This window comes from Oryza glaberrima, chromosome 3 (assembly GCF_000147395.1).
Source record: "Oryza glaberrima chromosome 3, OglaRS2, whole genome shotgun sequence".
Lineage (NCBI taxonomy): Eukaryota > Viridiplantae > Streptophyta > Magnoliopsida > Poales > Poaceae > Oryza > Oryza glaberrima.
The window spans coordinates 7,887,465-7,912,288 of record NC_068328.1 but is presented as its reverse complement, the minus strand read 5'-3'; the positions used below and the strand labels follow the sequence as shown (position 1 = coordinate 7,912,288).

General features: G+C 47.7%; 3 protein-coding genes and 2 pseudogenes across 3 annotated transcripts; 4 read left to right on the top strand and 1 right to left on the bottom strand.

Moving 5' to 3' along the window:
* Positions 1-348: 348 nt before the first annotated feature.
* On the top strand, positions 349-5,449 carry LOC127768211 (L-type lectin-domain containing receptor kinase SIT2-like; annotated as a pseudogene).
* Positions 5,450-5,569: 120 nt separating this feature from the next.
* LOC127768210 (uncharacterized) lies at positions 5,570-7,800 on the bottom strand. The gene is made up of 3 exons (XM_052293747.1): positions 7,607-7,800; positions 6,611-6,758; positions 5,570-5,831 (listed from the first exon to the last, which is right to left on the bottom strand). Exons 1-3 carry the CDS (start codon positions 7,659-7,661, stop codon positions 5,756-5,758), a joined length of 279 nt encoding a protein of 92 aa, XP_052149707.1. The 5' UTR covers positions 7,662-7,800; the 3' UTR covers positions 5,570-5,755.
* Positions 7,801-12,511: 4,711 nt separating this feature from the next.
* Positions 12,512-15,364, top strand: LOC127765725 (uncharacterized). The gene is made up of 6 exons (XM_052290670.1): positions 12,512-12,920; positions 13,005-13,108; positions 13,233-13,401; positions 13,548-13,670; positions 13,785-13,865; positions 13,951-15,364. The coding sequence occupies exons 1-6, from the start codon at positions 12,738-12,740 to the stop codon at positions 14,911-14,913; spliced, it is 1,623 nt and encodes a 540-aa protein (XP_052146630.1). The 5' UTR covers positions 12,512-12,737; the 3' UTR covers positions 14,914-15,364.
* Positions 15,365-15,976: 612 nt separating this feature from the next.
* LOC127768366 (uncharacterized) lies at positions 15,977-17,194 on the top strand. The gene is made up of 4 exons (XM_052293925.1): positions 15,977-16,253; positions 16,351-16,454; positions 16,542-16,707; positions 16,805-17,194. The coding sequence occupies exons 1-4, from the start codon at positions 16,077-16,079 to the stop codon at positions 16,937-16,939; spliced, it is 582 nt and encodes a 193-aa protein (XP_052149885.1). The 5' UTR covers positions 15,977-16,076; the 3' UTR covers positions 16,940-17,194.
* A 3,562-nt stretch (positions 17,195-20,756) lies between these two features.
* LOC127768653 (uncharacterized) lies at positions 20,757-22,001 on the top strand (annotated as a pseudogene).
* Positions 22,002-24,824: the final 2,823 nt, after the last annotated feature.

Below are 24,824 nucleotides of genomic sequence, written 5' to 3'. Positions count from 1 at the left end.
GGTGCAATATCTGCGGCTGATCAATGATAGTCCTCTTGATCCTACTGAAGCCGATAAATTCAATCTCTCACGTCGCGTAAAAATACAGTGTACTCCCACCATAGAAAATTATAGGACGTATTTTATTTTTAAAAAATGAAGTCTTTAAGACAAGACTTTGATTACTAACTGTGCATAAAATTTATTCATAATATCTACAAAACCAATGTTTCATGAAAGCTCTTTGAAGGATGAATCTATTGGTGTAACTTTTTTATGCACTAAATATACTTATAATCTGGCTAATTCTTGGTCAAAATTTACAAAGTGTAACTATTTCGAAATAGTACTAGTGTGTGTCCAGCAACAGATTGGAAATCTACAACAACTGATTGGAAATGATGACCTTCTAGCCAAGGAATGTTACTATCCGTCGCTTGAAGGGAATCATCCAAATCACCATCCCTGGGCACGAAGACTAGACGAGTTGGTGGAAGCTGCAGAAGTAATACGCCAGTGCAGATGTGTCGCTCCTGTGCCTGGTCTGGTGAAGACTGAAGAGTAGGAGACTGCACAAGTAGAGCGGCGAGCAATATATTCACCATCAATCTGAACTCTCTGAAATCTCCCATCCATTTCTGAACATCAATCTCAAGCCATGCGTCTGAATTCTGCAAGCTCACTTCTGCTGCTTCTCAAACTCAGTCACCTAGCCATCGTGGCCGCCTTGGCCGACGGCGCGGGGTTCACCTTCAATGGCTTCTCCGCCGCGAACCTCTCCCTCGACGGCATGGCCGCGGTCGCGCCGGGCGGCCTGCTCATGCTGACCAACGGCTCCACGGTGATGAAAGGGCACGCGTCCTACCCGACTCCTCTGCGCTTCCACGGCTCGCGTGACGGGAGGAGCGCCGCCGTGATGTCCTTCTCCACGGCGTTCGTCTTCGCCATCGTTGGCCAGTACGCCGACGTGAGCAGCCAGGGCGTGGCGTTCTTCATGTCCCCGAGCAAGAACTTATCCACTGCCCTGCCTGGTCACTTCCTGGGCCTCGTCAACGCCGGAGACAACGGCAACGCGAGCAACCACCTCTTCGCCGTCGAGCTCGACACCGTACTGAACGGGGAGTTCCAGGACATCGACGACAACCATGTCGGTGTCGACATCAACAGCCTTACCTCCATCGAAGCCGCAACCGCCGGTTACTACGACGACGAGGACATGGGATTGTTCCGCAACCTGAGCTTGATTAGTCGCAAGGCGATTCAAGTGTGGATAGACTACGATGGCCTGACCATGGAGCTCAACGTGACCATGGCTCCCGTTGAGATAACCAAGCCCAAGAAACCTCTGATCTCCACCATTGTCAATCTCTCAGCAGTGGTCACTGAACCGGCATATGTTGGTTTCTCGTCGTCGACAGGGATAATCTTCTCACACCATTATGTGCTTGGATGGAGCTTCAAGATGAATGGCACAGCCCCACCTCTCAACATTTCCATTCTGCCGGCTTTGCCACTTATGATCAGCGAGCGCCGATCACAGGTCCTAGTGATTGTTCTGCCCATTGTATCTCTGGTGCTTGTTCTAGCATCAGCCGCAATGGCTATTGCCGTAGCAAAACAGCGGGCTAAGTTTGCTGAGTTGCGTGAGGATTGGGATGTTCCCTTCGGGACACATCGCTTTTCATACAAGGATTTGTTCTATGCTACCGAGGGTTTTAAAGAGAGCCAGTTGCTTGGGATGGGAGGATTTGGGAAGGTGTATATGGGCATGCTTCCAAAGTCTAAGATGATGGTTGCGGTGAAGCGGATTTCACATGAGTCAAGGCAAGGGATGAAAGAGTTTGTTGCTGAGGTTGTGAGCCTTGGTCGCCTAAGGCATCGCAATGTCGTGCAATTGCTCGGTTATTGTCGAAGGAAGGGAGAGCTCCTTCTGGTTTATGATTACATGCCGATGGGTAGTCTCGACAAGTATTTATATGATCAAGACAAACCTACTCTAGAATGGGCTCGAAGGCTTTAGATAATCAAAGGCGTCGCATCAGGTTTGTTGTACCTCCACGAAGATTGGGAGAAAGTAGTCATCCACCGAGACATCAAAGCCAGCAACGTACTGCTCGATGCTGAGATGAACGGTCGGTTGGGCGATTTTGGACTTGCAAGATTATATGACCATGGTACTAAACCAAACACCACTCATGTAGTTGGCACAATGGGTTACCTAGCTCCTGAGCTTGGACACCGCGCCAAAGCTACACCATATACAGATGTATTCGCATTTGGCGCATTCCTTCTCGAGGTTACATGTGGGCGTAGGCCTGTTGAGCAGGAAGCTCCTATGGTGCTTGTCGATTGGGTGCTCGACTATTGGCGCAGCGGTTCAATCATGGAAACAGTTGATCCAAGGCTCAGAAATGGCTATGCCGAGGAGGAGGTTGAGCTTGTGCTCAAGCTTGGCCTGCTTTGCTCGCATCCACTGGCTAGTGCAAGGCCGAGCATGCGTCAGGTTGTGCAGTACCTCAACGGCGACAGCGATTTCCCGGAACTGAGGGCAGCGCAAATGGGCTTCAGCATGGCGACTCTGCTGAAGAACAAGGGGCTTAACCGATGCTATGTCATACGCAATGACATCGTCATCAAGCATCGGTACTATGTCTAGTACTCTCTCTGTGTTGACAGATGATATTTACTACAAATGATGTAGGAGTATGATTGTAGTAGTACTAGTGGCGCTAATGAAAAATTGTACTGTAAATCTGTAATGGACAGCAAAATTCCTGGTAGACTGGATTCGTGGTAGACATGGAAGTTTTATAGGAGTACAAATCAAGACTTTGCTTTCGCATGGGAAACATCCGGAGTCTGATTCTTAGTGTACAGTGTATATCTCTATGAATGACAAGCATAATATACAATGTGTTTTGAGTTGAAACCAAGGAACTTGAGTGACCACAGATGCACAGACTAGTAAACAAACACCTCCTTCTCACCACGCAAGGTTGTCGAACGAGTCAAATGTTGACGGATCGTGGCCGGCCGGCAAAGCAATTAGACCACTACTCCACTAGTAAACCTATCCCCTAGAAACTTGGTACCCAGTAGTCTGACTATCTCACTACTACGGCATCCTTGTTTCTCCCTCTGTCCTTTCTAGCAGGGTACTGTTTCTGATGATGATGCATTAGTATTGAATTGACTTGGATGAAGACCAAGCCACAAAGCTGCTTGTTCAGAAACTTCACCCATCCACTGAAGACGGAAGTGACAAAATTTGAGAGCTCTGCCCTGGCTCATGCGTCACGGTAGCCATGGTGATCATCAGGCCCATCTCCAGCTTCCTTGTACTCACTGTCTTCCACTGCATCAAGCTGGTGGCGCCATCTGCTAGCGAAAACCAGTTCGCCTTCGAAGGCTTCGCCGGAGCAAACCTCAGCCTCGACGGCGCCGCCGCCGTGACGCCGAGTGGCCTGCTCAAGCTCACCAACGACAAGCACATCAAAGGCCACGCCTTCTATCCTACTCCTGTCAGTTTCCACTTGACGCCGAACAGCAGCGCTACTGCATCCTTCTCTGCCACCTTCGTGTTCGCCATCGTCTCCGAGCATGCGGAGCTAAGCGACCACGGCCTCGCGTTCCTGGTCGCGCCCAGCAAGAACCTCTCGGCCACCACAGGGGCGCAGCACTTGGGTCTCATGAACATCAGCGACAATGGCAAGGCGAGCAACCACGTCTTTGCCGTCGAGCTCGACACCGTCCTCAGCCCGGAGCTCCACGACATAGACAGCAACCATGTCGGCATTGACGTGAACAGCCTGCAATTCATACAGTCCCACACCGCCGGCTACTATGATGACAGCACCGGCGCGTTCATGAACTTGACACTGATAAGCCGCAAGGCCATGCAGGTGTGGGTGGACTACAATGGGCAGGCCATGGTTCTGAATGTGACGCTAGCTCCATTGGGTGTGTCCAAGCCCAAGAAACCTCTGCTCCCAACCGGCCTCGACCTATCGAGGGTAGTGGAGGATATTGCCTACATCGGATTCTCGTCGGCGACGGGCCTCTCCATTGCCTACCATTATGTTCTTGGCTGGAGTTTCAGCTTGAATGGAGCTGCCCCTGCTCTCAACCCATCTAAGCTGCCTGTGTTGCCAAAACTAGAGCAGAGGCACCATCGATCTGAAATTTTGGTGGTTGTGCTGCCGATAGCCACGGCTGCTCTTGTCATTGGATTGCTTCTTGTGGGGTTCATGATTGTCAAGAGATGGTTTAGGCATGCCGAGCTGAGAGAAGATTGGGAGGTTGAGTTTGGACCACAAAGGTTTTCTTACAAAGATCTGTTCGATGCCACACAAGGGTTTGGGAGCAAGCGTTTGCTTGGAATTGGAGGATTCGGGATAGTGTACAGAGGAGTTCTCTCTGTATCCAACTCTAACTCAGAGATTGTGGTGAAGAGAGTGTCACATGACTCTAGGCAAGGGGTGAAGGAATTCATTGCAGAGGTTGTCAACATGGGGCGCCTTCGGCACAAGAATCTAGTTCAGCTACTTGGCTATTGCCGACGCAAGGGTGAACTTCTCTTGGTCTATGAATACATGTCAAATGGTAGCCTCGACAAGCACTTACATGACAAGAACAATCCTGTTCTAGACTGGAACCTAAGGTTTCACATCATCAAAGGGATTGCATCTGGCTTATTGTACCTCCATGAGGAATGGGAACAAGTCGTTGTACATCGAAACATCAAGGCAAATAACGTGCTTCTCAACAATGAGATGAATGGATGCTTGGGCGACTTCGGCCTTGCAAGGTTGTACGACCATGGCACCAACCCAAGGACTACACATATTGTAGGCACAATGGGTTACCTATCCCCTTAGCTTCTCCGCACAGGGAAGGCATCACCAGCTACTGATGTTTTTGCCTTTGGGATGTTTCTTTTGGAGGTGGCCTGTGGCCGAAGGCCTCTGGAGCATGACCTCCAGGACAACCAGGTCGTGCTACTGGATTGGGTGCTTGAGAACTGGAACAGAGGACAAATTCTTGACGTGGTGGATCCCAGGCTCAGCAGTGAGTATGTTGCCGAGGAGGCGAACTTGGTGCTGAAGCTGGGGCTCCTCTGCTTGCAGCCGTTGCCTAGTGCACGGCCGAGCATGCGGCAAGTCCTGCAGTACCTTAATGGCACTGTGCTGGCACCAGAGATGTTGCCGACAGACTTGGACTATGATACACTAATGTTTCTGCAGAATGAAAGGGTTGAGTCATACGCCATGCTGGAAGCATCCTCATTGGCAACAACAGTTGGCCCTGGGTCTGATCTTTCAGGAGGAAGATGATGAGGACTTGTGGTTTACCATTGCTTGTTAGTTTTCTGTATGTTTATCTAACAAGTTTGTACTTATAAGTCTTAATGCCTTTAATATAATAACATGCTGACCACTCTATGGGCTATGGCATGATAATATACTATCATGGCAAACATGACTAACCCTAAAGAACATGATATAGGAAGGCTTACCACATTCTCTGCATTCATATGCTATCTATTTGGGCGAATATTACAACATATGGTAGCTAGAACGGGAACACAAGGTTATTCGCATAGGGACCTTGATGTTATACCAGATTATGCATGTGGAACAAAATCAATGTTTTCAAGTCTCCAGGAACTCGGCATCAAATCAATTAAGATGACCAATAAGCAACTACCAAATTCCAAAAGGAGCAATGTACGTACAAGCATGGAGAAACCCATTGGCCATTGGCCATTGCATAATGCTTATTGGTTCTTTTCCTTGCTCTCTTGCTCAACCATGTAAGCCTTCTTCATTTCTTCCAGGACTGCATCATTTGTGCTGCAAGCATACACACATATAGCATGGTTATTACATCTAAAAGAACCGCGGTGTATTTATCATGCACTGGCCAATACCAGTCTACAAGCAAAGCATCAGGAAATCTTCAGAAAAAAAAAATGTAACAGTAAATGCTTGACAGAGAGATTTCCCAAATGCATTGAAAGAAATAACTTTCAGCACTACGCTCCTAAAGGATGATGCTAGTACAGTTACAGGTAGCTTTAGACTGGGATTCTAAAACAAAGAATTCACTGAACTTGACTCCATCAAATACCTAACAATGTACTACATAGCAAAATAAAGACTGACCAAATAAAAATCAAAATAAGCCTGGTTCCTACTGTCAGTGTAATATTGCAGGAAATACTGATGTATTCATTGGTCAATAAGTTAGATCCTAACTTGAAATAACAGCCAGACTACAGCATACAATGATTAAACATATAGTGGAAGATATTTTTGATAGCAATGGAAATCCTCGCCCCTCATATATGTACAGATTAGAGAGTAAAGATGTTGACAAATATCTTGCAGACTTCCCTGCTCATATTAGTGCGTGGATGTTTTTAACAATAAGTATCTACTGAATGAACAGTACAAAGTAGCTAATCAGTTTCTGTGATTAGGCTCCATGCACAATTTTCCTTATATATTCTTATAGCATGTTATGGAACTCTCTGGAGCTCTGGTTTGTACAAAAATCAACAATGTTCAAACACGAACCGGAATACCGCTTGAATTACTATTAGGATACTGGCATATAATGATCAACTTACAATTGATGAAGGCAATCATTCAACTCTTTTGCTTGTTTGCGGCATTGCCATACCACCGAAAAAGTTCTACCTCGAGCACACTCAGCATATTTTGAGCAGTAGAAATCACACTCCTTAAGGGCCTTCTGCTTCATTTTGCTCCGCAAAGCTGAAAAGTGAAATAGAATGGGCTAAATTAACTCTCTGATGTGAAGTACAAGAAACTTGGATATTGTCAAGCAAAGCACAAAATTTCCCCTTAAGTACAATATTCTAACCTAACACTAGAGAACAACTAATTGAGAAAACTCTTTTGAAATACAAAAGGCACATGTTCAAATTTTCTGAATGTTCTTCCTTTATTATTCTGTACAGCAGTCTTCAGCAGCTCCTAACATTATAAGGAAAGTTCGTTCAGTCAATCAGTCTGTGCATATAGTTTGTCTTTCACAAGAAAGTTCTCCTAAAGATTCAAAAAAATCAAAGGACTGATGCTCAGTGCAACAAATTCTTTACAGGGCTGTCTCACAAGTTTGAATGTACTTGAGTGCTCATAATATAATATTTAGTAAACCGAGCTATATAATGATACACGAATAAATAACATCACACAAGATCCAACATTCTGTAAACAAATTAACTACAGCATATACCGGTTACCATCATCAGATAGTGTTAACCAGTTGGGAGAGATGTACATGAACTATGAAATCTGAATGGCATGCTTAATCAACTAATGATTCAGCTTCCATACCGGAAAGCACTAGATCACATAACTTCTCAACTAAAGTCTACATGGTTCGGCCAGCCAAACGGCAGCCAACCTCCTTAACCTCCTCGTTTGACGACTCATTTCACACAGGATTGTGTTCCCATTTCAACAAGCAACACCAGCGGAGCGCAATTTTTCGTCAGTACCTCACCCGTTACGCAACTATCAGGCGATTTTGCAGACCTCAAGACCCCCCAAATCAACGAATTCGGAAGCTTGAACAGGCAAAGGATGCGGGGGCTCACCTTCCTCGACCTTCTTCTTGACGTGATTCTCCCTGGCCTCCTGCAGGTACCCCATGGTGCAGCGACCAGGCGCACGCCGTATCGGATCGACGCCGGCGAGGGCGGTGGCCGGCGGGGGGGATCGTGCAGTCGGAGTTAAACCCTAACTCCTTCCTTGGAAGGGGACGCGGACATTGACGGGGAAGGTCTCGCTGTGTTTTCCCCTGTTCGTTGGTGGGCGAGGGAGAGGAAGTGGCAAATGGGCTAAACTTGGTCGGCCCAAAAAGGCCCAATTCATTTGGCCCAACAGGCCGTGTACCATCAGCCTATATGGGTTTTTTCCCCTCTCCTCTTCACCAAGCAAGTTTTGCTGAACTGTTGAAAATGGCCAAAGTTCTCATGAAGCAGCATAGATGAGAGTTGAGACCAGTAGACAGGTACAGAGTCGCTGCCAGGATCACCACTGAATCAGAAAAGATGTTTCTCTGAATTGATCAGGTTAGAGATAGGAGTTTTTTGGAGTGAATGCTCGGCGTAGTTAGACCTACACAGATTAATATAACTCATATATCTGACACGTAGCCATTCATGAATTATGGTAGTATAATGATTATGTACCTCCTGATGAAATAAGGAATGTTTCTTCGTGTCACTGTAGTGGTTTTCGGTTCTTCACATGGGACCTGATGATTGGAGATTCTGGAATTGCTCGTAGCTTCACCAAATCGCACGAGATCCTTACAGCTCTTTTGTAAGGCGGATAATTCCAATTCGTTCACCATCAACGACCAAACCAGGACAAAATCAAACTAGTACTACTACTAATCAAGTTGGTAAGGAGACCAACTGACGATAGCATCCAGCCAAGCTCGACGCTTTTGGCACCAACCTACCCTTGTAAAATGCCGGATGGCATCGCCGTAGGAGGCCGCGTGTTTCCGTACTACACTCAATGTGTTTGGTGAAAAAAGAAAAGCGTTTCTTGATGCATGGTTATTTGACTTAACACTAACTTACCAAGGTTAAAAGCAGATACTACTGTCTGCTACTAAAATGACTGCAGGTGCATGTGTTTTCTTACGGATCAAGGTTGCAGCAGAGCCAAGTCAGAGGTGTCCACTGCACTAGACATCCAGCCGAATTCGATATGATACTGAACATCAGTTGCGTTTGAACACGTACGCGCATCGGATTCTGATGGTTTTGCGGTAGCTGACGCCTGGCTGGAGCTAGCCTGCACGTAGTGCCGAGACGTCCTGCCTGATCATGTCAAAAACAGGTCAGAATCAGGATAGTTTCCACAAGAAACGAACCCAAATTCCATCGGCGACAGAATCACGGACACAAGTACACAACTCGAGCTGATTGCTCACTCCACGACGGGATAAGATCATAAGAAGAAACTGCAAATTAAACCCTGTCCCGATCGCCTCCGCCCACCACTCTGGATGAGGATCAGAACGGGCGCGTGTGGGCTCGACGCCATCGCTATCTTCCACATAGAAGAACCTTCAGAAACCGCAAGAGGGAAAAAAAATTCAGTAAAGAACTGGCATATGGCTTTTCAATTATTATGCCGTTTCTGTCTGTGTTCGTCAGTGGACTCCAGTGACAGGTTATTCACAGGTATTCGTTGCGTTGGAGAATACTACTCCCGCTGCGTTGCTTTTCGTCTCGCCATCAAAAGCAACCATTTCCTAATCCTACCGGCTCATCCGTGCTTCTTTTCTTCTGTGCAAATAATAATGATTGGTTGAGATCACGCTTAATTTGTTCTGTTTGCTAACCTTGCTCCCACGAATGATAGCGTGCATCCGGCCGTCCTGGATTCGTTTTGTGTTGATGCGTGTGTCATCTTCTGGATGGATGGAGCGGTCTGATTAACCGCCGGTTTATTTGACGCTTATTTATGTGTTTCTTGTCTGATTTGGATCGGTTTATTGGCGATTTGGACTTGCGAGAACGATCTGCCATGTTTTATACGGATTACCGTACTGCCTGTAATAGTTTTCTACAGTTATTATCTTGGTCTATATGGACTTTTGTGGTGTGTGATGTAAAAACTAAGGTGCAATAATTCATTATCAATACTTTGCTGCATCGACCTAACCACGACCATGCCGTAAAGACGTTCCACTTTCAGTATTTTCTACACCTTTTTCTAGAGTACTAGAATTCATGAGTTCATGATACATACTTATTTTCTGCACCTGTTTTTTTTCTAGAGTCCCATTGACACGGTTGAGTGCTGAACTTCTGGTTTTAGTGATTACCATGAGAGGGACCGGTTCCAAAGTCCAAACGCAGGATTCCTGAAAATCAACTTCAGTACAACTTTTGCAACGCCCCCTGTCCTTGCTTTGCTGCAGTACAACCCATGACCACAGCAACAACACGTCAAACAGCCAAAACTAATCACAATTACGTCGTGGATGATCGAACGATCGGTCGAGCCAAGTAGGCGCTTGTGAGAAGCAACGGTGAAAGGAACGGCAAAGGACTAAACTAAGTGGACTAATGACTGTTAACGCCCATGGCCGCCCTTCATGGGCCATGATGCTTCACTTTTGCCTAGCTAACGGCCACCCATCAGAATCCCTCGAATCATCGAAGAGCACCTCAGATTTTTATATCCTCTAATATATATTACCATGCAGCTGCCTAGTCACCGGTCACTGATTAAAATTTCTAGCTGTAAAGGGGCTCTCCCTTCTTCCTTTCTGGAGGTATAAAATGGTATTGTATCACAAGGGATTAACTTGAGTCTCAAGCTGACTAGAGCTGCGTCGGATGAACGCCAGCCTGAATCGATCCATGCTCAAAGTGGTCGAGAACAACCAAATATTCTGCACTGAATATGGTAGCCTTTTATTTTGGGAGGAATATCATGGAAGACGATTCGAACGACTTTAATCTCACAAAGTTTTAACTGGTCAATGTAGCACAACTGTAACTACTACCAACCATTTCTTTTTTTTTTCACCTTGCAATTGCATCGAGTGGAGTGGCCATTGATCAGCCGGTGCTTCTGCTCCGTGTTTTTTTTTCGAGGGGACAGGCAGAGAGCTCCTGCAATTCACTATAGAAGAAGAGAATTGATCCAGTTTATAAGGGAAACCGGACCCAAAAACTTTACAACAGCACGGTTAATTAAAGGAAAACCGACAAAAACCCCGACATTGACAAACTGAACCTAGTACAGCCGTCCAACATGAGATAAACTCCTAAAACGAAGCCTTCAAGAAGGTTATGCCGACAACGGCGACATCGTCCGATCCTAACGAATCAAGGTTTTCACCCGGAGAAAACTCTTGAAGTGGAGTTGAACGAGGGCTCCAGTAGCAACGCCTTCAAGAAGGTGAACGGCGCCCAAGGGCGTCGCCGTTGCTAGCACCGAGAGCGGAGCAAGACTTTCGCCTTGGAGCACCCATCAACCATAGCATCCACGACGGGAGCCACCAAATGTCACCTGCACACCGAGGATACCTGCGATATTCACACCACCTGCACGACGACCAGACTCGGTTCCCACCCGAGGACGCGCCGGATCTGGGCAAGGAGCCAGATCCGGCCGTCTTCCTCTCCACCAATGCCGGCCGACGCCTAGAGGGGCGCCGGAGGACGCCAGTGGTAGCCATGGGGTGCCTGCGTGCTCTGACCACCACCGGCCGCCGCGCCGCCGCCGGATCCGGGTGCACCACCGCCGGATCCGCGGCCTCCACCATTGCCACCCCAACGCCGTCGCCATCACCCACAACACCACCCGGTGCAACTCACCTCAACCGCCACCGTCGCCCGTCCCCGCCGCCAGCCCATCCCGCCAGATCCGGCCGGAACGGCGCGGATCTGGCGGACACCGCCGTCGCCACTCCGGGCGGCTCCCCAGGCCGCCCGAGCGCGAGGAGACAAGGAGCGCCCCACCGCCGCCGTCCTTGCGGCCGCGCGGCTTCACCGGCGGCCGCTCGGGTGACGGCGAGGCGGAGAAGGGGGTGGGAGTGGGGGAGAGGGACGGCCGGGTCCGCCCCTCGGGAGAGCAACGCGAGAGGGTTTTTCTTACAGCAGTCGCTTCTGCTCCGTGTCGATCGATCTAGCAAGCCGGCTGACCCGCCTCTGCAAATGCAAAGCTTCCGTGAGCAGCCCGGAGTGATTTGCCCCTGGATCGCGTGGTTTGTGTCGTGTCTTTGCATACGGCGACATGCTATGAATCCCCGCTTTACACCTGTCAGATGGACCAAATCACCAAACGTGATTGGCGGTCCAACTGCAGAGCAGTAGACAAAGATTTGAGGAACAACAGGCAAGACATCGGCACGGCACCTGCAGACTGCGGATGAAGGCGTTCGCCGTAGAATTTGAGCTTTCGTTTACTGTAACAGGGCTAGTTGGTTGTACTTGTACCTTACGGTTGAAAGATAATGACACCTAGTAGATGATTTGCCGGAGAAATATTATAGGACAGGAACTTAATACTCATTTTCTTCGAAAAGTCATACGGAATAAATACATGTGCTAAAGTGTTCTCCTTTAAGCAGGAACATCAGAGCTTTCAGTTGAGTAGAACAATGCAGGTACACATTGCCGGGTTTCAAACCGCTGCTATTTTTCTCCTTGGGATCATGGCAAGCATTTTTCGTCAACAAGACTGTTAGCTGCCTGTTTAGCACGCGTCACCAACAAATGTACAGAGTATGTTACCAAGATATAATCGAAGCAAACCGCCTGGGGTAGTGTTTTTTTCTCTCTTTTTGTTCGTTATAGCCTTTATAAGATGTAGAATTGTAATTTTTTAACTGATCCATTAATACGAAAAATCGCACTAACTCGTAGTGGTTGCTTAAAGAAAAAATCATAGCAAACAAAACAACGGCCAATTCCATCCTTACCAATTTATCTTGATGTGTTGGCACGGTAAAAAGACCAAAATCGGCCCAACGTTTTTCCATCGAATGGACGGAGACCAAAACAAGCAAGCAACTTGGCCTTCAATCTTCTTCTCCTTCGCGCTCTCGCCACGCGCCGCTGCTCGCCACAGAGCACCAATCCAAGATTCCAGAGCGGGCGGTATAAGAGAGGGTAGGAGGCTACACCCCCGCCGCCTCCACACTCACCACCCGATCGAACACCGCCGTCACAGCGCGTCGCGGCGGGGGCGATGGGCCTCTTCGGCGGCAAGAGCGCCTCTTCGAAGCAGACCGCCAAGCTCAAGTCCCTGATCAAGCTCGCTGCCGCGCGCGTCGCCGTCGCCCGCCGGCCCCGCCTCGGGCGCCGCTCCATTGCCCGCGGCGATGTCGCGCAGCTCCTCTCCATCGGCCACCTCGACCGCGCTCTCCTCCGTGTATGTCCATGCCATGCTTTTGCCTTGCCTGACACGCGCAGAGACTCCTCCGCTAACAGTAGCCGCCGTGTTCTGTTTCTGCAGGCAGAGCAAGTCATCGACGAGGACAACATGCTGGAGGTGCTGGACATCGTAGAGCTCTACTGCAAAATCCTCATCGAGCAGGCCACGCAGCTAGATAAGCCCAAGTATGTATGCAAGAGCACACAGCCGTGTTCTTGACTCCTCGGTTGATTAATTCCTTGCCTTGTTTCTTCGTTTTCATCGCCTCTCATCAGCAAGCTTTTGTCATCTTTGGGTTGGTGTATACAGAGAGTGCGGCGAGGAGATCAAGGAGGCGGCGGCAGGGCTCATGTTCGCGTCGGCGCGGTGCGGCGACCTGCCGGAGCTGCTCGACGCGCGGGCCATCCTGGCGGACAAGTTCGGCCGGGACTTCGCCGCGGCGGCCAAGGACGGCGCCCACGGCGTCGTCGATCCCACGGTAGGTTTAGATTGATCATTGATCCCTCCAACTAAACCCATCTACTACCACCCAACACATGCCGTGTCATGTCGCTCGCCAACTGCGCGAGACATGGACCGGAACGAACTGGAGTTAATGAGGACACGGTTGCTCTGCCGCTGCAGTTGGTGCGGAAGTTGTCCGGCGCGCCGGCGAGCACGGAGCAGAAGCAGAGGCTGACTAAGGTGATCGCCGCCGAGAACGATATCTTACTGGAATTTCCCGAGAACACCGGAGATACCGATCAGGTTGGTTGCAATCTGCGCTACCTCGCGATGTAATATCCCTGTTTGTTGAGAATTTTCGTTGGTTTTATCTTACGAAGTTACGGAATCGTATGGTTACTGTACTGTGCAATGCAGGGCAAGCAGAATGAACAAGCCAAGAACGTCCGAGCTGAACAATTTGTCGAACAGAATGAGGTCAAGAGGGAGCATCACGAGGTACTAGCACTTGTACAAGATCATGGCAGTTTTTTCTTTTTCTGTAGTATCTAATGGCTAATGTCGAGGATTCAAATTGTAACAGGTTCAGGGGAGGCAGAGGTTTGTTGACGAAGAAGTGAACCCGAGACTTGCTCGGCTGAGCGTGCAAGAACAGTACGCCGACGCCAGGATGGCGGCGGAGGCGGCCTTCAAGTCGGCATCGTTCGCCGCGATGGCCGCGAGGGCGGCCGTCGAGCTCTCGCGGTCGGAGTCGCAGGGGAAGGGATCGAGAGGCGGCGGCGGCGGCGGCTACGAGAAGGTGCATCCGGTGCAGAATTCGGTTGCGGGCGAGAAGGAGGCGCCGCCCTCCTGGAAGCCGCACAAGCCTCCGTCGCCATCGCCGTCGCCGTCGTTGAGCGACAGGAGCACGGCGACGTCGGTCGGGTCGGAGGGGACGCAGAAGGGGAAGGGCGTCGTGTTCGACGGGAGCGACGAGGAAGTGGACGACGTCGCCTGGACTCCGCAGCTGCGCCGGCCTCCCTACAGGAGGGCCTCCACTATGGGCATCGGCAGCGGCGCGTGGAACGGGGAGGCCGGCAGGGTCGGCGCCGACCCGCAGCCGTTCCAGGACGGCGTGTACAACAACTCGCAACACCCGCGCCCGCCGCACAGGAGGCACGCCTCCGAGCTCGGCGCCGGCGCCGGCGCGCCCCGCGAGCCCCTGGTGTCCCTGGCGCCCCAACGCGGCCAGTACAGGGACCCGCCCTACAGGAGGGACCCCGCGGCCTACAGAGACATCAACGCCGGCGCGGCGCAACGGCGGCAGCCGGACGGCGCCGGCGCGAGACCGTACGAGAGCTCGGACTACGTCCACCCGCCGTACGCTCGGATCGTGTCGGCGCTGGAACGCAGCAACGAGCACATCGCGCGGCACGAGGAGGTGCGCAGGATCGGCACCGGCGAGCGGGTGCTCCAGGAGAGGGTGTACGGCGCCGGCGGCGCGCCGGGGCGCGCGCCGCTGAACCAGGAGCAGGGGAGGCTCAACTCGGTGCGCACCCGAAGATGAGGTGGTGTCTTCCGGTCGTTGGTTTTGGCGCGGCGCAGCGCATTGGTCAGTCAGCTCAGCTGTTGAATTCCGGTGCAGGAGAACTGGGGGCCGTTGCTTTTTTGCCGGCAAACCGGAGGTTCGTCGCGCGGGATCCCTGGAGATACAGGGAAAGGAATCCCCTGACTTAACTGCTGTGCAGTTGAGTCACTGACATGTGGGTCATAGCAAAGTGGGACTCACATGTCAGTGACTCAACTGTATGTGCAGTTAAGTCAGAGGATCTGCTTCCGAGATACTGATATAATATTCTGTCTCTGGGAAATCAAATGTGTGTAATTAAAATGGATTGCGCTAGAAACGAAAGAGAATGTACAAATTACAGAGGTGATATATTCCCCCTTTTTTTTATTGTCCTGTACAAAGGAGTTGTAATCACCGTTTTGCGAAAGGAGACGGGTTAACTGAGTCTTTACGGGGTGATCGATGAATTGCACAACTCTGCACGCTATTTGCACAAAGTTTGGATCGATGCACGGCTGCTGCTGCTGCTGCTGCTGCGCTACACCTGAAAAATGGCACTCTGCATAAGTGCCTAGATGTGTAATGGCTTTGTTATCTGCGAGTAAAACTACTGAACTAGTTGCTATCTCAGCCGTGCATGCGGTGCTCGTCTTCACTGTACCATCTTAAAATAAAATTCACCACGCACAAATTGTGCTTCCTTTCGTAACTGCTTGAAGCAGAGCAGCACATTACCCTGGCTTTGGTGTTTCTGCATGTTGTTTGCGTTTTACATCCGGTAAATTTCTTTGCACGTAAGCACGTTTGGTTCGCTGTCTTCTCATTGCATTCTGCATGCTTTGCTCATTGTCATTCTCTAGGTGATGCTCAATTGCTCCCCCACCCAATATTTTCCATATGCAAGAAAGGAGTACGACAGTTCATGTACACCAAAGTGAAGCAACAAACACAAAAGTTAAACTACCCAGAACAGAAGCAACATGGCCCTACAAAACCCTTGCCCCTTCATGCAGACTTCCTCCATCAGCTCACACAAGCAACTCGCATTCTCCTCCTTCCTTTCCCCCACGCAAAGGAATTGACCATACAACTGATAAGGTCGGAGTTCATATAACCAACAGCCTAGGACAGGAACGCCGCCGAGAACCGATAACTTAACAATGGGGTTCCTCCATCGGAAGACCTCCAAGCAGACGAGCAAGCTCAAGACCCTCCTGGGGCTCGCCGTCTTGCGCATCGCCACCGCTCGCGGGCCCCACCTTGCTCGCAAATCCATTGCCACCGATGATGTTCGCCAGCTTCTCACCCTCGACCACCTCGATCGCGCCATCCACCGGGTAAGTGTCTACGACCTTCTCTGATGAAGAGAGGGATCCACATTGCTCCAAGGCGAGGCGTGCTAATGCCAGCAATGTCTTGATTTTCTCCTCACAGGCAGAGCAGGTCATAGCGGAGGACAACATGTTGGAGGCGTTCGAAATGATAGAGATGTATTGCAAGCGACTCATCGAGCATGCTGCGAAGCTGGACAAGCCTGGGTACATACATTTCATTTCTTCACACTTGACTTGATCGCGTCCTTGTCTCTTTTCCGGTCACATGACAATTCTATTTGGTGTGTCCAGGGAGTGCACCGATGAGATACGAGAGGCTGCCGCGTCGGTCATGTTCGCCGCCGGTTGGTGCAGCGAATTGCCGGAGTTGCTGTTCGCGCGCACCATCCTTGCGGATAAGTTTGGCAGCGACTTCACCGAGGCGGCCAAGGACGGCACCGGAATCGTCGATCCCATGGTACTAGATAGCATATACTATCCATTCATTTCACGAGTCAATGATTTGTATTTGGAAAGATGGAGGAATGGAGAGTTAACAAAGTTGGGTCTTGCAGTTGATGTGGAAGTTGTCCAGTGATGCGAAAAGCATGGAGCTAAAGAGGAAGGTGACGAAAGAGATAGCCATGGAGAACAACATCATAGTGGACTTCTCTGAGCTCCAAGATGCGATCAAGGATGAAGAAGACTGATACCATCGGGAGCTTGAGCACAACACATCATGCTAGAACAACTATGGGAGCTCAGAGTACTCAAGACGACAACCCTGTTTCTAACTCTGATGGATCTTATTAGTGTATATCACAAGTCAGGTGGGGAAGCACCGGTGCTCACAGGAAGCTATACTTCCTTTGATACCAGCTCAAAAATGTAAAAAAAAAAACTAGGTGCTGTGTGTGCACTCCAAGATTACCAAGCTGTGAATATACATGTGGATGTCCACCCGTTTTTTACATGTCATCTAAATGGTTATGAATTTTTTTTTAAAAAAATAACATGATAGGTTAATATGTAATATATCATCTCACAAACATGCAAGTTCAAATTCGATTTCCACAAGTTGTAACAAAAATAACAAATTTGACTGTGAATATATATATACTAGTTAAAAGTTTAATTTGTTATTTTTGTTATAACTTGTAAGAGTCAAATTTGAACTTGCATGTTTGTGAAATAATATATTACATATTAACCTATGTTACAATTTTTTTTTGAAATTTTTTCATAATCATTTAGGTGACATGCAAGAAACGGGTGGACGTCCACCCGAGAGATTAGAATCCATCTCCCTGTGTAAATTGCAAATACAGATCAGACAAAGTACACACGTATTTATCGTTGCAGTTACAGTGCCTCTTTTTTACCCTTCAAATTGTGCAAACTTTTAGTTTGTGCAGAGTATATACTGAAGATTTAAATGATGTCTGCTATAATATATGTATGATGAACATTTAAACGATACTTGTAACAATTACATATGGTGTTCCTTAGCTCCAATTAGTGGAGGATGAATGTGCTCTACAGTTTAGCCAGAGGTTCCGACGTTTGGTCGTCAAAATAATGTGGATTTCTTTATGAATTACTCCTTCCATTTAATATTATAAGTAGCTTTTGATTTTTTAAATCAAACGCTTTAAAAGTTTGACCAAGTTTATAGAAAAATATAACAACACTTATAGCACCAAATTAGTTTCATTATATCCAACATTGAACATATTCTGGTAGTTTTTTTGTTTTGTGTTGAATATATTGCTATTTTTTTATAAACTTAGTCAAAATTAGAGAATTTTGACTTAAAAAAAATAAAACGAATTAAAGTATGAAAAAGAGGTAGTGCAGTATCGCAGCTGGCTTTCTACAAAGGCACAGAAGCATAGGGATAAAAACCACATAAGAAGGTTAAGCAAAGATGTGGAAATATGGTGCTACGAGAATAACATGGTTTCTCTGCATAAAGAAGGGGCCACCCACTATTCTACACTCATATCTATGGTACTAAACAAGCATGATTCTGTAGTACTTGGTGTCATGCATTTTGACAGAATATGAAAAAGTCTGAATTACACCCTTAAAGTATTGCATCGGTCCGATTTACACCCGCGAACTACAAACCAGACATTTTGTGTACCGAATTCTTCAAACCGGACAAATACTAAAAACTATTTTGAGTTGTTTTCTGCACAAACTAGTACACACGTGGCATTCCAACTGAAAAAATAAAGAAAGCAACAGTGGGCCCACATGTCATATCTCTCCCTCTATCTCTCTCTCGACCTCGATGTAGCGACGAGGGAGGGGAAGTAACTCGACGACAACTTTTCGATCTAAACCTCACCAGCGCCGCTTTCATGCGTTGAGTCCAAGCGCCGCTGCGGCAAAATCGCCCAATTCACTATCTTTTGCTTGCTTATTATGTCAACAAAGAGCAAGAAGCAGTAGCAATGTACTAGCATGTCAACCAATCTTTTGGTTTCCGCGGAGCCAATTCCTCTTCTTCGTATCTGAAAACGGCAAGGAGGACACCGCCTGGTGTCCTGAAACAGAAGCAGCAAGAGCAAGGCAACAAAGCCAACAAGGCAGGAGTAGAAGGCCTTGGCAACAAGTATATAAGCAGCGGGTGCAACCATGTCACTTGCAGCTACGGCCAACATCGTCTCTGCCTCTCCGGTGAGCCAACTAATTAATAAGCTTCTTCCTCCTTCACGATTGAGTATTTGAGCTTAGCTAGCTCACTAGATGGCAATGCTGGATGCAGCTACACGTGCGGCAGCACAATGACGGGAACGATGTACCTGCACATCTGCAACCAGAAGGCACTGACGACCCGTGGTCAGATCTAGTTGTGTACCTGCCTTCCTGGCCAGTGAGCACGACGGCGCCCCCTTCTCTAGCTCTGTCCGCTAGGCGCCCCTCCTCGAGCCTCGGTGTTAGACTCCTGCTACCGCGCCGCTGCTCGCTAGCGTCGTCACTCGCCGGACTTCGCCGTGGACACCCATGACCCACTACCTCCCTGCCCTCCCATTTTCTCTCTTGGGCTGTGAAGAAAAAATAGAGAAGATAGAGCTATCAAGGGATTTTTTTTGAACTTTTTAATTTTAAAAATAAACCCTTTCAAAACTTATTTATAAGATATGAACCTTTCAGCCAAGCCAGCCAGCCAGACTGGCGTGGTAAAACAACACTGTCATGCCGGTCTAGATGGCGTGGCAGTGTTATTTGGTCACGACGGTACAAAACTGTCACGCTTGTTGTGTGGCATGTCAGTGTTGTTTTGCTACTCTAAGCGGGCTGGCATGGCCAAAAGATTCAGATTTTGAAAATAATATTTTGAAGAGTTTATTTTAAAATTAAAAAATAAAAATGTTCAAAAAAATAAAAAAAATCGATGTCAAGTGGGCCAACTGTCATGTAGATTAAAAAAAATTAATCGCCGCGTCTGATGCCACATAAGATCAAATCCAATTTGTATTGGGATAGGGGGTATTATTGGTCCGATTTGAAGAGTTGAGTGGGTAGAATTTTTGGTTTTATAGTTTAGAGGTGTAAATTGAACCGTCGCAATAATTCAACAAGGTAATTAATTCGGAGTTTTTCTCAACAAAATACTACTATCTCAGGGGATCTTTCTTCAGCTCCTAGACAATTCACCATGCTAGAGTAATATCAAGGGGTTTTTATTTCCAAAAGTTGCACTTAGTATATAGTACATACACGATCTATTCTAGCCTCCTTGCAAGGAAAGTAGCAAGTTGCTCAAGCTCTACACGGCTTGGTTACACAAGGGGAGATGGGTGTCGAGTTCGATGAGAGCGACGAGGAAGTGTAGGGCGTCGCCTGGACTCCGCAGTTGTGTCGGCCTCCTTACATGAGGGCCTCCATGATGGGCATAAAATACTTAACAACCCTGGTTAATCGCTAAGAAGAATGCACTTGTCTGAGCTCCCGAAGACTACAAGGCTTGCTTATTTGCCAAGAGCTGGATACTAAGCCCGCCGTTTAGCAGCTGAGGTTGTGAGCATGCATGACAGCATGACTGCGTTCGTCTTCGCTATGCCATCTCAAAAATCGTTCTCATCCAGCACAAGTTCTGCATCCTCCAATATCAGGCATCGTGTTTTCCCTGGGTAATGCATGTTCTTCGTGTTTATCTCTGGTGAAATTTTTTGCACGTTTGGCTTGCAGTCTTCTCATAGCATTGTGCATGCTTTGCTCATTGTCATTATCTAGGAATGCCGCACGTGATGCCCACCCCCCATTTTCCATATGCAAGAAAGGAGTTCAGCAGTTCATGTACACCGAAGTGAAGCAACGAGCACAAAAATTAGACTCCCCAAAATAGAAGCAGAATGGCCCTACAAAATCTTTGCCCCTCCACGCAGACTTCCTCATCAGCTCACACAAGCAACTCGCATACTCCTCCTTTCCATCACGCAAAGGAACTGCCCATACACAGTTGCCAAGGTTGGAGTTCGTAGCCAAACGTCGAAGCCAACAACCTACTAACCTAGTACAAGAACACCGACGAGAACCGACTTAACAATGGGGTTCCTCCATCGGAAGACCTCCAAGCAGACGGGCAAGCTCAAGACCCTCCTAGGGCTCGCCATCTCACGCATCGCTGCTGTGCGCCGGCCTCGCCTAGCTCGCAAGTCCATTGCCACCGATGACGTTCGCCAGCTTCTCACCCTCGGCCACCTCGATCGCGCCATCCACCGGGTAAGTATCTACGACCTGTTCTGATGAAGAGAGGTTGCTCCAATGCAAGCCATGCTAATGCCAGCAATGTCTTGCTCTCTCCTCACAGGCAGAACAAGTCATAGGGGAGGGCAACATGTTAGAGGCGTTCGAAATGATAGAGATGTACTACAAGCGACTCATCGAGAATGCTGCAAAGCTGGACAAGCCTGGGTACATACATTTCATTTCCTCACACCAGACTTTATCGCGTCCTCTATCTCTTTTCCGGTCACATGACAATTGTATTTGGTGTGTACAGTGAGTGCACCGATGAGATACGTGAGGCGGCAGCGGCAGTCATGCTTGTCGCCGGTTGGTGCGGCGAATTGCCGGAGTTGCCGTTCGCGCGCACCATCCTCGCGGACAAGTTTGGCAGTGACTTCGCTGAGGCGGCAAAGGACGGCACCGGCATTGTTGATCCAATGGTACTAGATAGCATATATTGTCCAGTCATTTCACAAGTCAATTTTGCAGTTGTAAAGATGGAAGAATAGAGAGCTAACAAAGTTGGATCTTGCAGTTGGTGTGGAGGTTTTCTGGCAATTGAACAAGCATGGAGCTGAAGAAGAAGGTGACCAAAGAGATCGCCATGGAGAACAACATTGTAGTGGACTTCTCTGAACTCCAAGATGCGGTCAAGGATGGAGAAGACTGATGCCATGGGGAGCTTGAGCACAACACATCATGCAAGAACAGCTTGGACGGAAGATCATAGTACTCAAGACGACGACCGTGTTTCTGTCTCTGATTAATATCTTATTACTGGTCATTGAAACTTAGGGTGGGGAAGCAACGGTGCTCACGAGAAGATAAACTTGCTCTGAGACCATCTCAAATTGTAACAACTAACTATGATTGTACATGTGAAAAAGTGTAAATTACTAACAAATCAAACAGTGCACACGCAGATTTCTTGTGGCAGTTGTACAATGCCTCTTTTATTTTCCCTTCAAATTGTGCAAACTTTTATTCTTGAAAAAGAGAAATTGGTCCAAAGTGACTTAGTGACTTATCAAGTTTGCACCACAGTATATATTGAAGATTTAAACGATCTCTGAAAAATATCTGTAGGATGAACCTCTGAACTTTTTTTTTTTTTACTAAGAACCTTTGAACTATCTTTGTAGAAATTTTATATGGTGCTCGCCTAGTTCCCATTAATGGGGGGATGAAATTGCCCTAATAGTCTAATTTAGCTAGAGGTTCCGACTTATCATAAGATGTTTGGTAGTCAAACTAAATGCGGATTTTTTTTATGAATTTTCACTGGTGGCAACCTACAAAGGCACAATAGCATAGGACTAAAAGCCACAGAAGAAGGCGAAGCAAATATATGGAGATGTGATGCTACAAGAATAACATGGTTTCTTTCAATCAAGGGCAACCCACTATTCTGTACTCATATCTATTGTACCAAGGAAGCATGATTTTTGCAGTAGTGCAATTACTTGGTGGCATACATGCTGACAGAATACTACTATCTTAGGGGATATTTCTTTAGCCCCTTGACAATTCACCGTGCTAAGACCAATTTGCTAGAGTTATGGTCTAGGGGTTTTGATCTCCAGAACTCACGCTTAGTACATATGCAATCTATTCTAGCCCCTCACAAGTAAAGTATCAAGGAGTTCTACACAACCGCAGCTTGTTTGGGTTTTAAAGTTCAAGATTTGGGAAACCATGGGGCATGGCATGTTGAACACAAGAGACCAGAATCGTGGAATTGACTAATTTATTGAACTCAAAGTAACATGTCATTGGAAATTATCCAGCAAACATAATACCATTTCAGTTTTAATCGCACCAATTTCCCTCGAACCTATCACATGATGATATAAACAATGCAGAAAGAAATCCTTAGTAAGAGGAGAGCAAGCAAGGGCACGAAACCTCTCTCGTCGATCACTGCAGCTTCATCTCCATGATGCTCTTGGCCTTTGGGGTGTACAGAGAGTACACCACCGCATGCCGTTTTGCCACATCCAGCTGCTTCTTCCCGTCCGCGAACGCCGTCGCCAAGGGCACGGTTCTCGCAGAAGGCATCCGCTGCACACGGCAGCGCGTGTACTCGTGGATGTTGTAGTTGGATAACTGCCATGCCATGCGGAGGAAGGGTCAGAGCCTCCGATCTCGTCGGTGTTGCCACCACCGCCGCTACCATGGATGCGCTTCCTCGCGGATGCTTTTTGTACGCTAGAGAACGGAGTAGAGAAGAGCTCTCCTGAATCCAGAAAGATGCTTGGGCTAATGCCTAATGGGCTAGGCGCCTAAGCGCGGAGACGAGCTAAAACAATGCTTTTTTGTCAATTTAACACATCCACCCTCATGGAGAATCCTATTATGAATTGGACCCTTAGAGTGTCTAATGTCAATGTGCATGTCCATTGTCAAAGTGTCAGTGCCAAATCAAATCAAGAGTCATTAATCAGTTCAAAATGCCGTTGTGATTTGACCTTTTGTCCGTAGTAGGTCAGTTCAAACGATAATACTTTTCTACACATAAGAAAATAGTGAAACCATGAATTGGAAGATTATTTACTTTGCTCCATATAAAGTTAAATGATGGACAACACAGATAAAGATAATTAAAAGTTGTATAAACACATATCAACATAGATATTATAATCTTCCAAACACATATATTATTTTTTTTGCTTATCAACTGCAACAAAAAATTTAAAGTTTGAAACTTAAATTTAGAATTGAAACTTAAACCGAATTACCTCTCTAAACTCAAAAACCAGACATCGTTCACCTTAAACTTTCAATACCGGACAAATTACCCCCCTCGACCCAATCTAGAGCGGTTTTGTCCTACTATCACTCTCTCTCTTTCTCCTCTTCCTCTCTCTTGCGCGCAACAGCAGGCGGGCAATGGGCTGCGGCGTGGGACGCAGAGGGGGCGGCACGTGCGGGGCACGGAGGTGGCGCGCGCGGCGGCACGGAGGCCTGCTCCCTCGTCGCCGCCGATGCCGCCCTCCTCCACGACGTCGTCGGTCGCCCGCTCCGCCTCCACCTCAGCCTCAGCCGCCCACCGCCCGGGAAGCTCCACCTCCGCCTCAGCCTCAGCTGCCCGCTGCCCGCCGCACGGGGAGCTCTGCCTCCACCGCCGGCCGCCCGCTCCGCCTCAGCCGCCCACCAATGGTCGTCCGCCACCTAGCCCCAGCGTGAGAGAGATGGAATGGGTTGAGAAGAGGTATGACATGTGGGCCAGGGATTTTTTTTTTTTGGCTGATTGGATTGCAATGTTGGCGTCATGTGTGCAAGGTCAAGTCAAAACCACTCAAAACAATATTCGGGGGCTTATTTGTCCAGTTTCAATAGTTGAGGGTGTAGAATGTTTGGTTTTCGAGTAGAAGGGTGTAATTCGGTCGACCACGATAGTTCAGGGGGTAAATCGTACTTTTTTTCCTTTTTAATTTGCTAAGAACATATATACAAAGTTTTGTTTTTTTACACCTTATCAGCCATAAAGCAAACGACTTAACTGTGGATCATCATGGAACATGCTTTATATAATTGATTATTTTATGCACTCGATAATACATGATCTTTAATTCGATCAACGATTTGGAATAGTAACATACATGATGGAGTTCAAAAAAAGTCAATACACATCGAATGAATGTGCTAATATTTTAACTTTTTTACATCTTTATCTAAATCTTAGAAGCAACCATACTGCGATATTTTGGCCCTGTTTTGTAACGCTCCGCTTTTCGTGAGACATTAAAAACTAATTCGGCAAAATCCTAATTGTGAAAATTTTCGTTCTTTGTGTGAGAGTCTAAGTCGTGCCAGGATCTCAATTCAATCCCGTTGTTCCCTCTCATCGAAATC

Excerpts from the sequence above, each read along its gene's own strand:
- LOC127768210 (XM_052293747.1), bottom strand. The coding sequence starts at position 7,661 with ATGGGGTACCTGCAGGAGGCCAGGGAGAATCACGTCAAGAAGAAGGTC. Across the intron at positions 6,759-7,606 it reads CAAGAAGAAGGTCGAGGAAG|CTTTGCGGAGCAAAATGAAG; the intron begins GTGAGCCCCCGC and ends TTCACTTTTCAG. Across the intron at positions 5,832-6,610 it reads AATGATTGCCTTCATCAATT|CACAAATGATGCAGTCCTGG; the intron begins GTAAGTTGATCA and ends GTATGCTTGCAG.
- LOC127765725 (XM_052290670.1), top strand. The coding sequence starts at position 12,738 with ATGGGCCTCTTCGGCGGCAAGAGCGCCTCTTCGAAGCAGACCGCCAAG. Across the intron at positions 13,402-13,547 it reads ACGGCGTCGTCGATCCCACG|TTGGTGCGGAAGTTGTCCGG; the intron begins GTAGGTTTAGAT and ends CTGCCGCTGCAG. Across the intron at positions 13,866-13,950 it reads TCAAGAGGGAGCATCACGAG|GTTCAGGGGAGGCAGAGGTT; the intron begins GTACTAGCACTT and ends AAATTGTAACAG.
- LOC127768366 (XM_052293925.1), top strand. The coding sequence starts at position 16,077 with ATGGGGTTCCTCCATCGGAAGACCTCCAAGCAGACGAGCAAGCTCAAG. Across the intron at positions 16,254-16,350 it reads TCGATCGCGCCATCCACCGG|GCAGAGCAGGTCATAGCGGA; the intron begins GTAAGTGTCTAC and ends TTCTCCTCACAG. Across the intron at positions 16,455-16,541 it reads GCGAAGCTGGACAAGCCTGG|GGAGTGCACCGATGAGATAC; the intron begins GTACATACATTT and ends TGGTGTGTCCAG.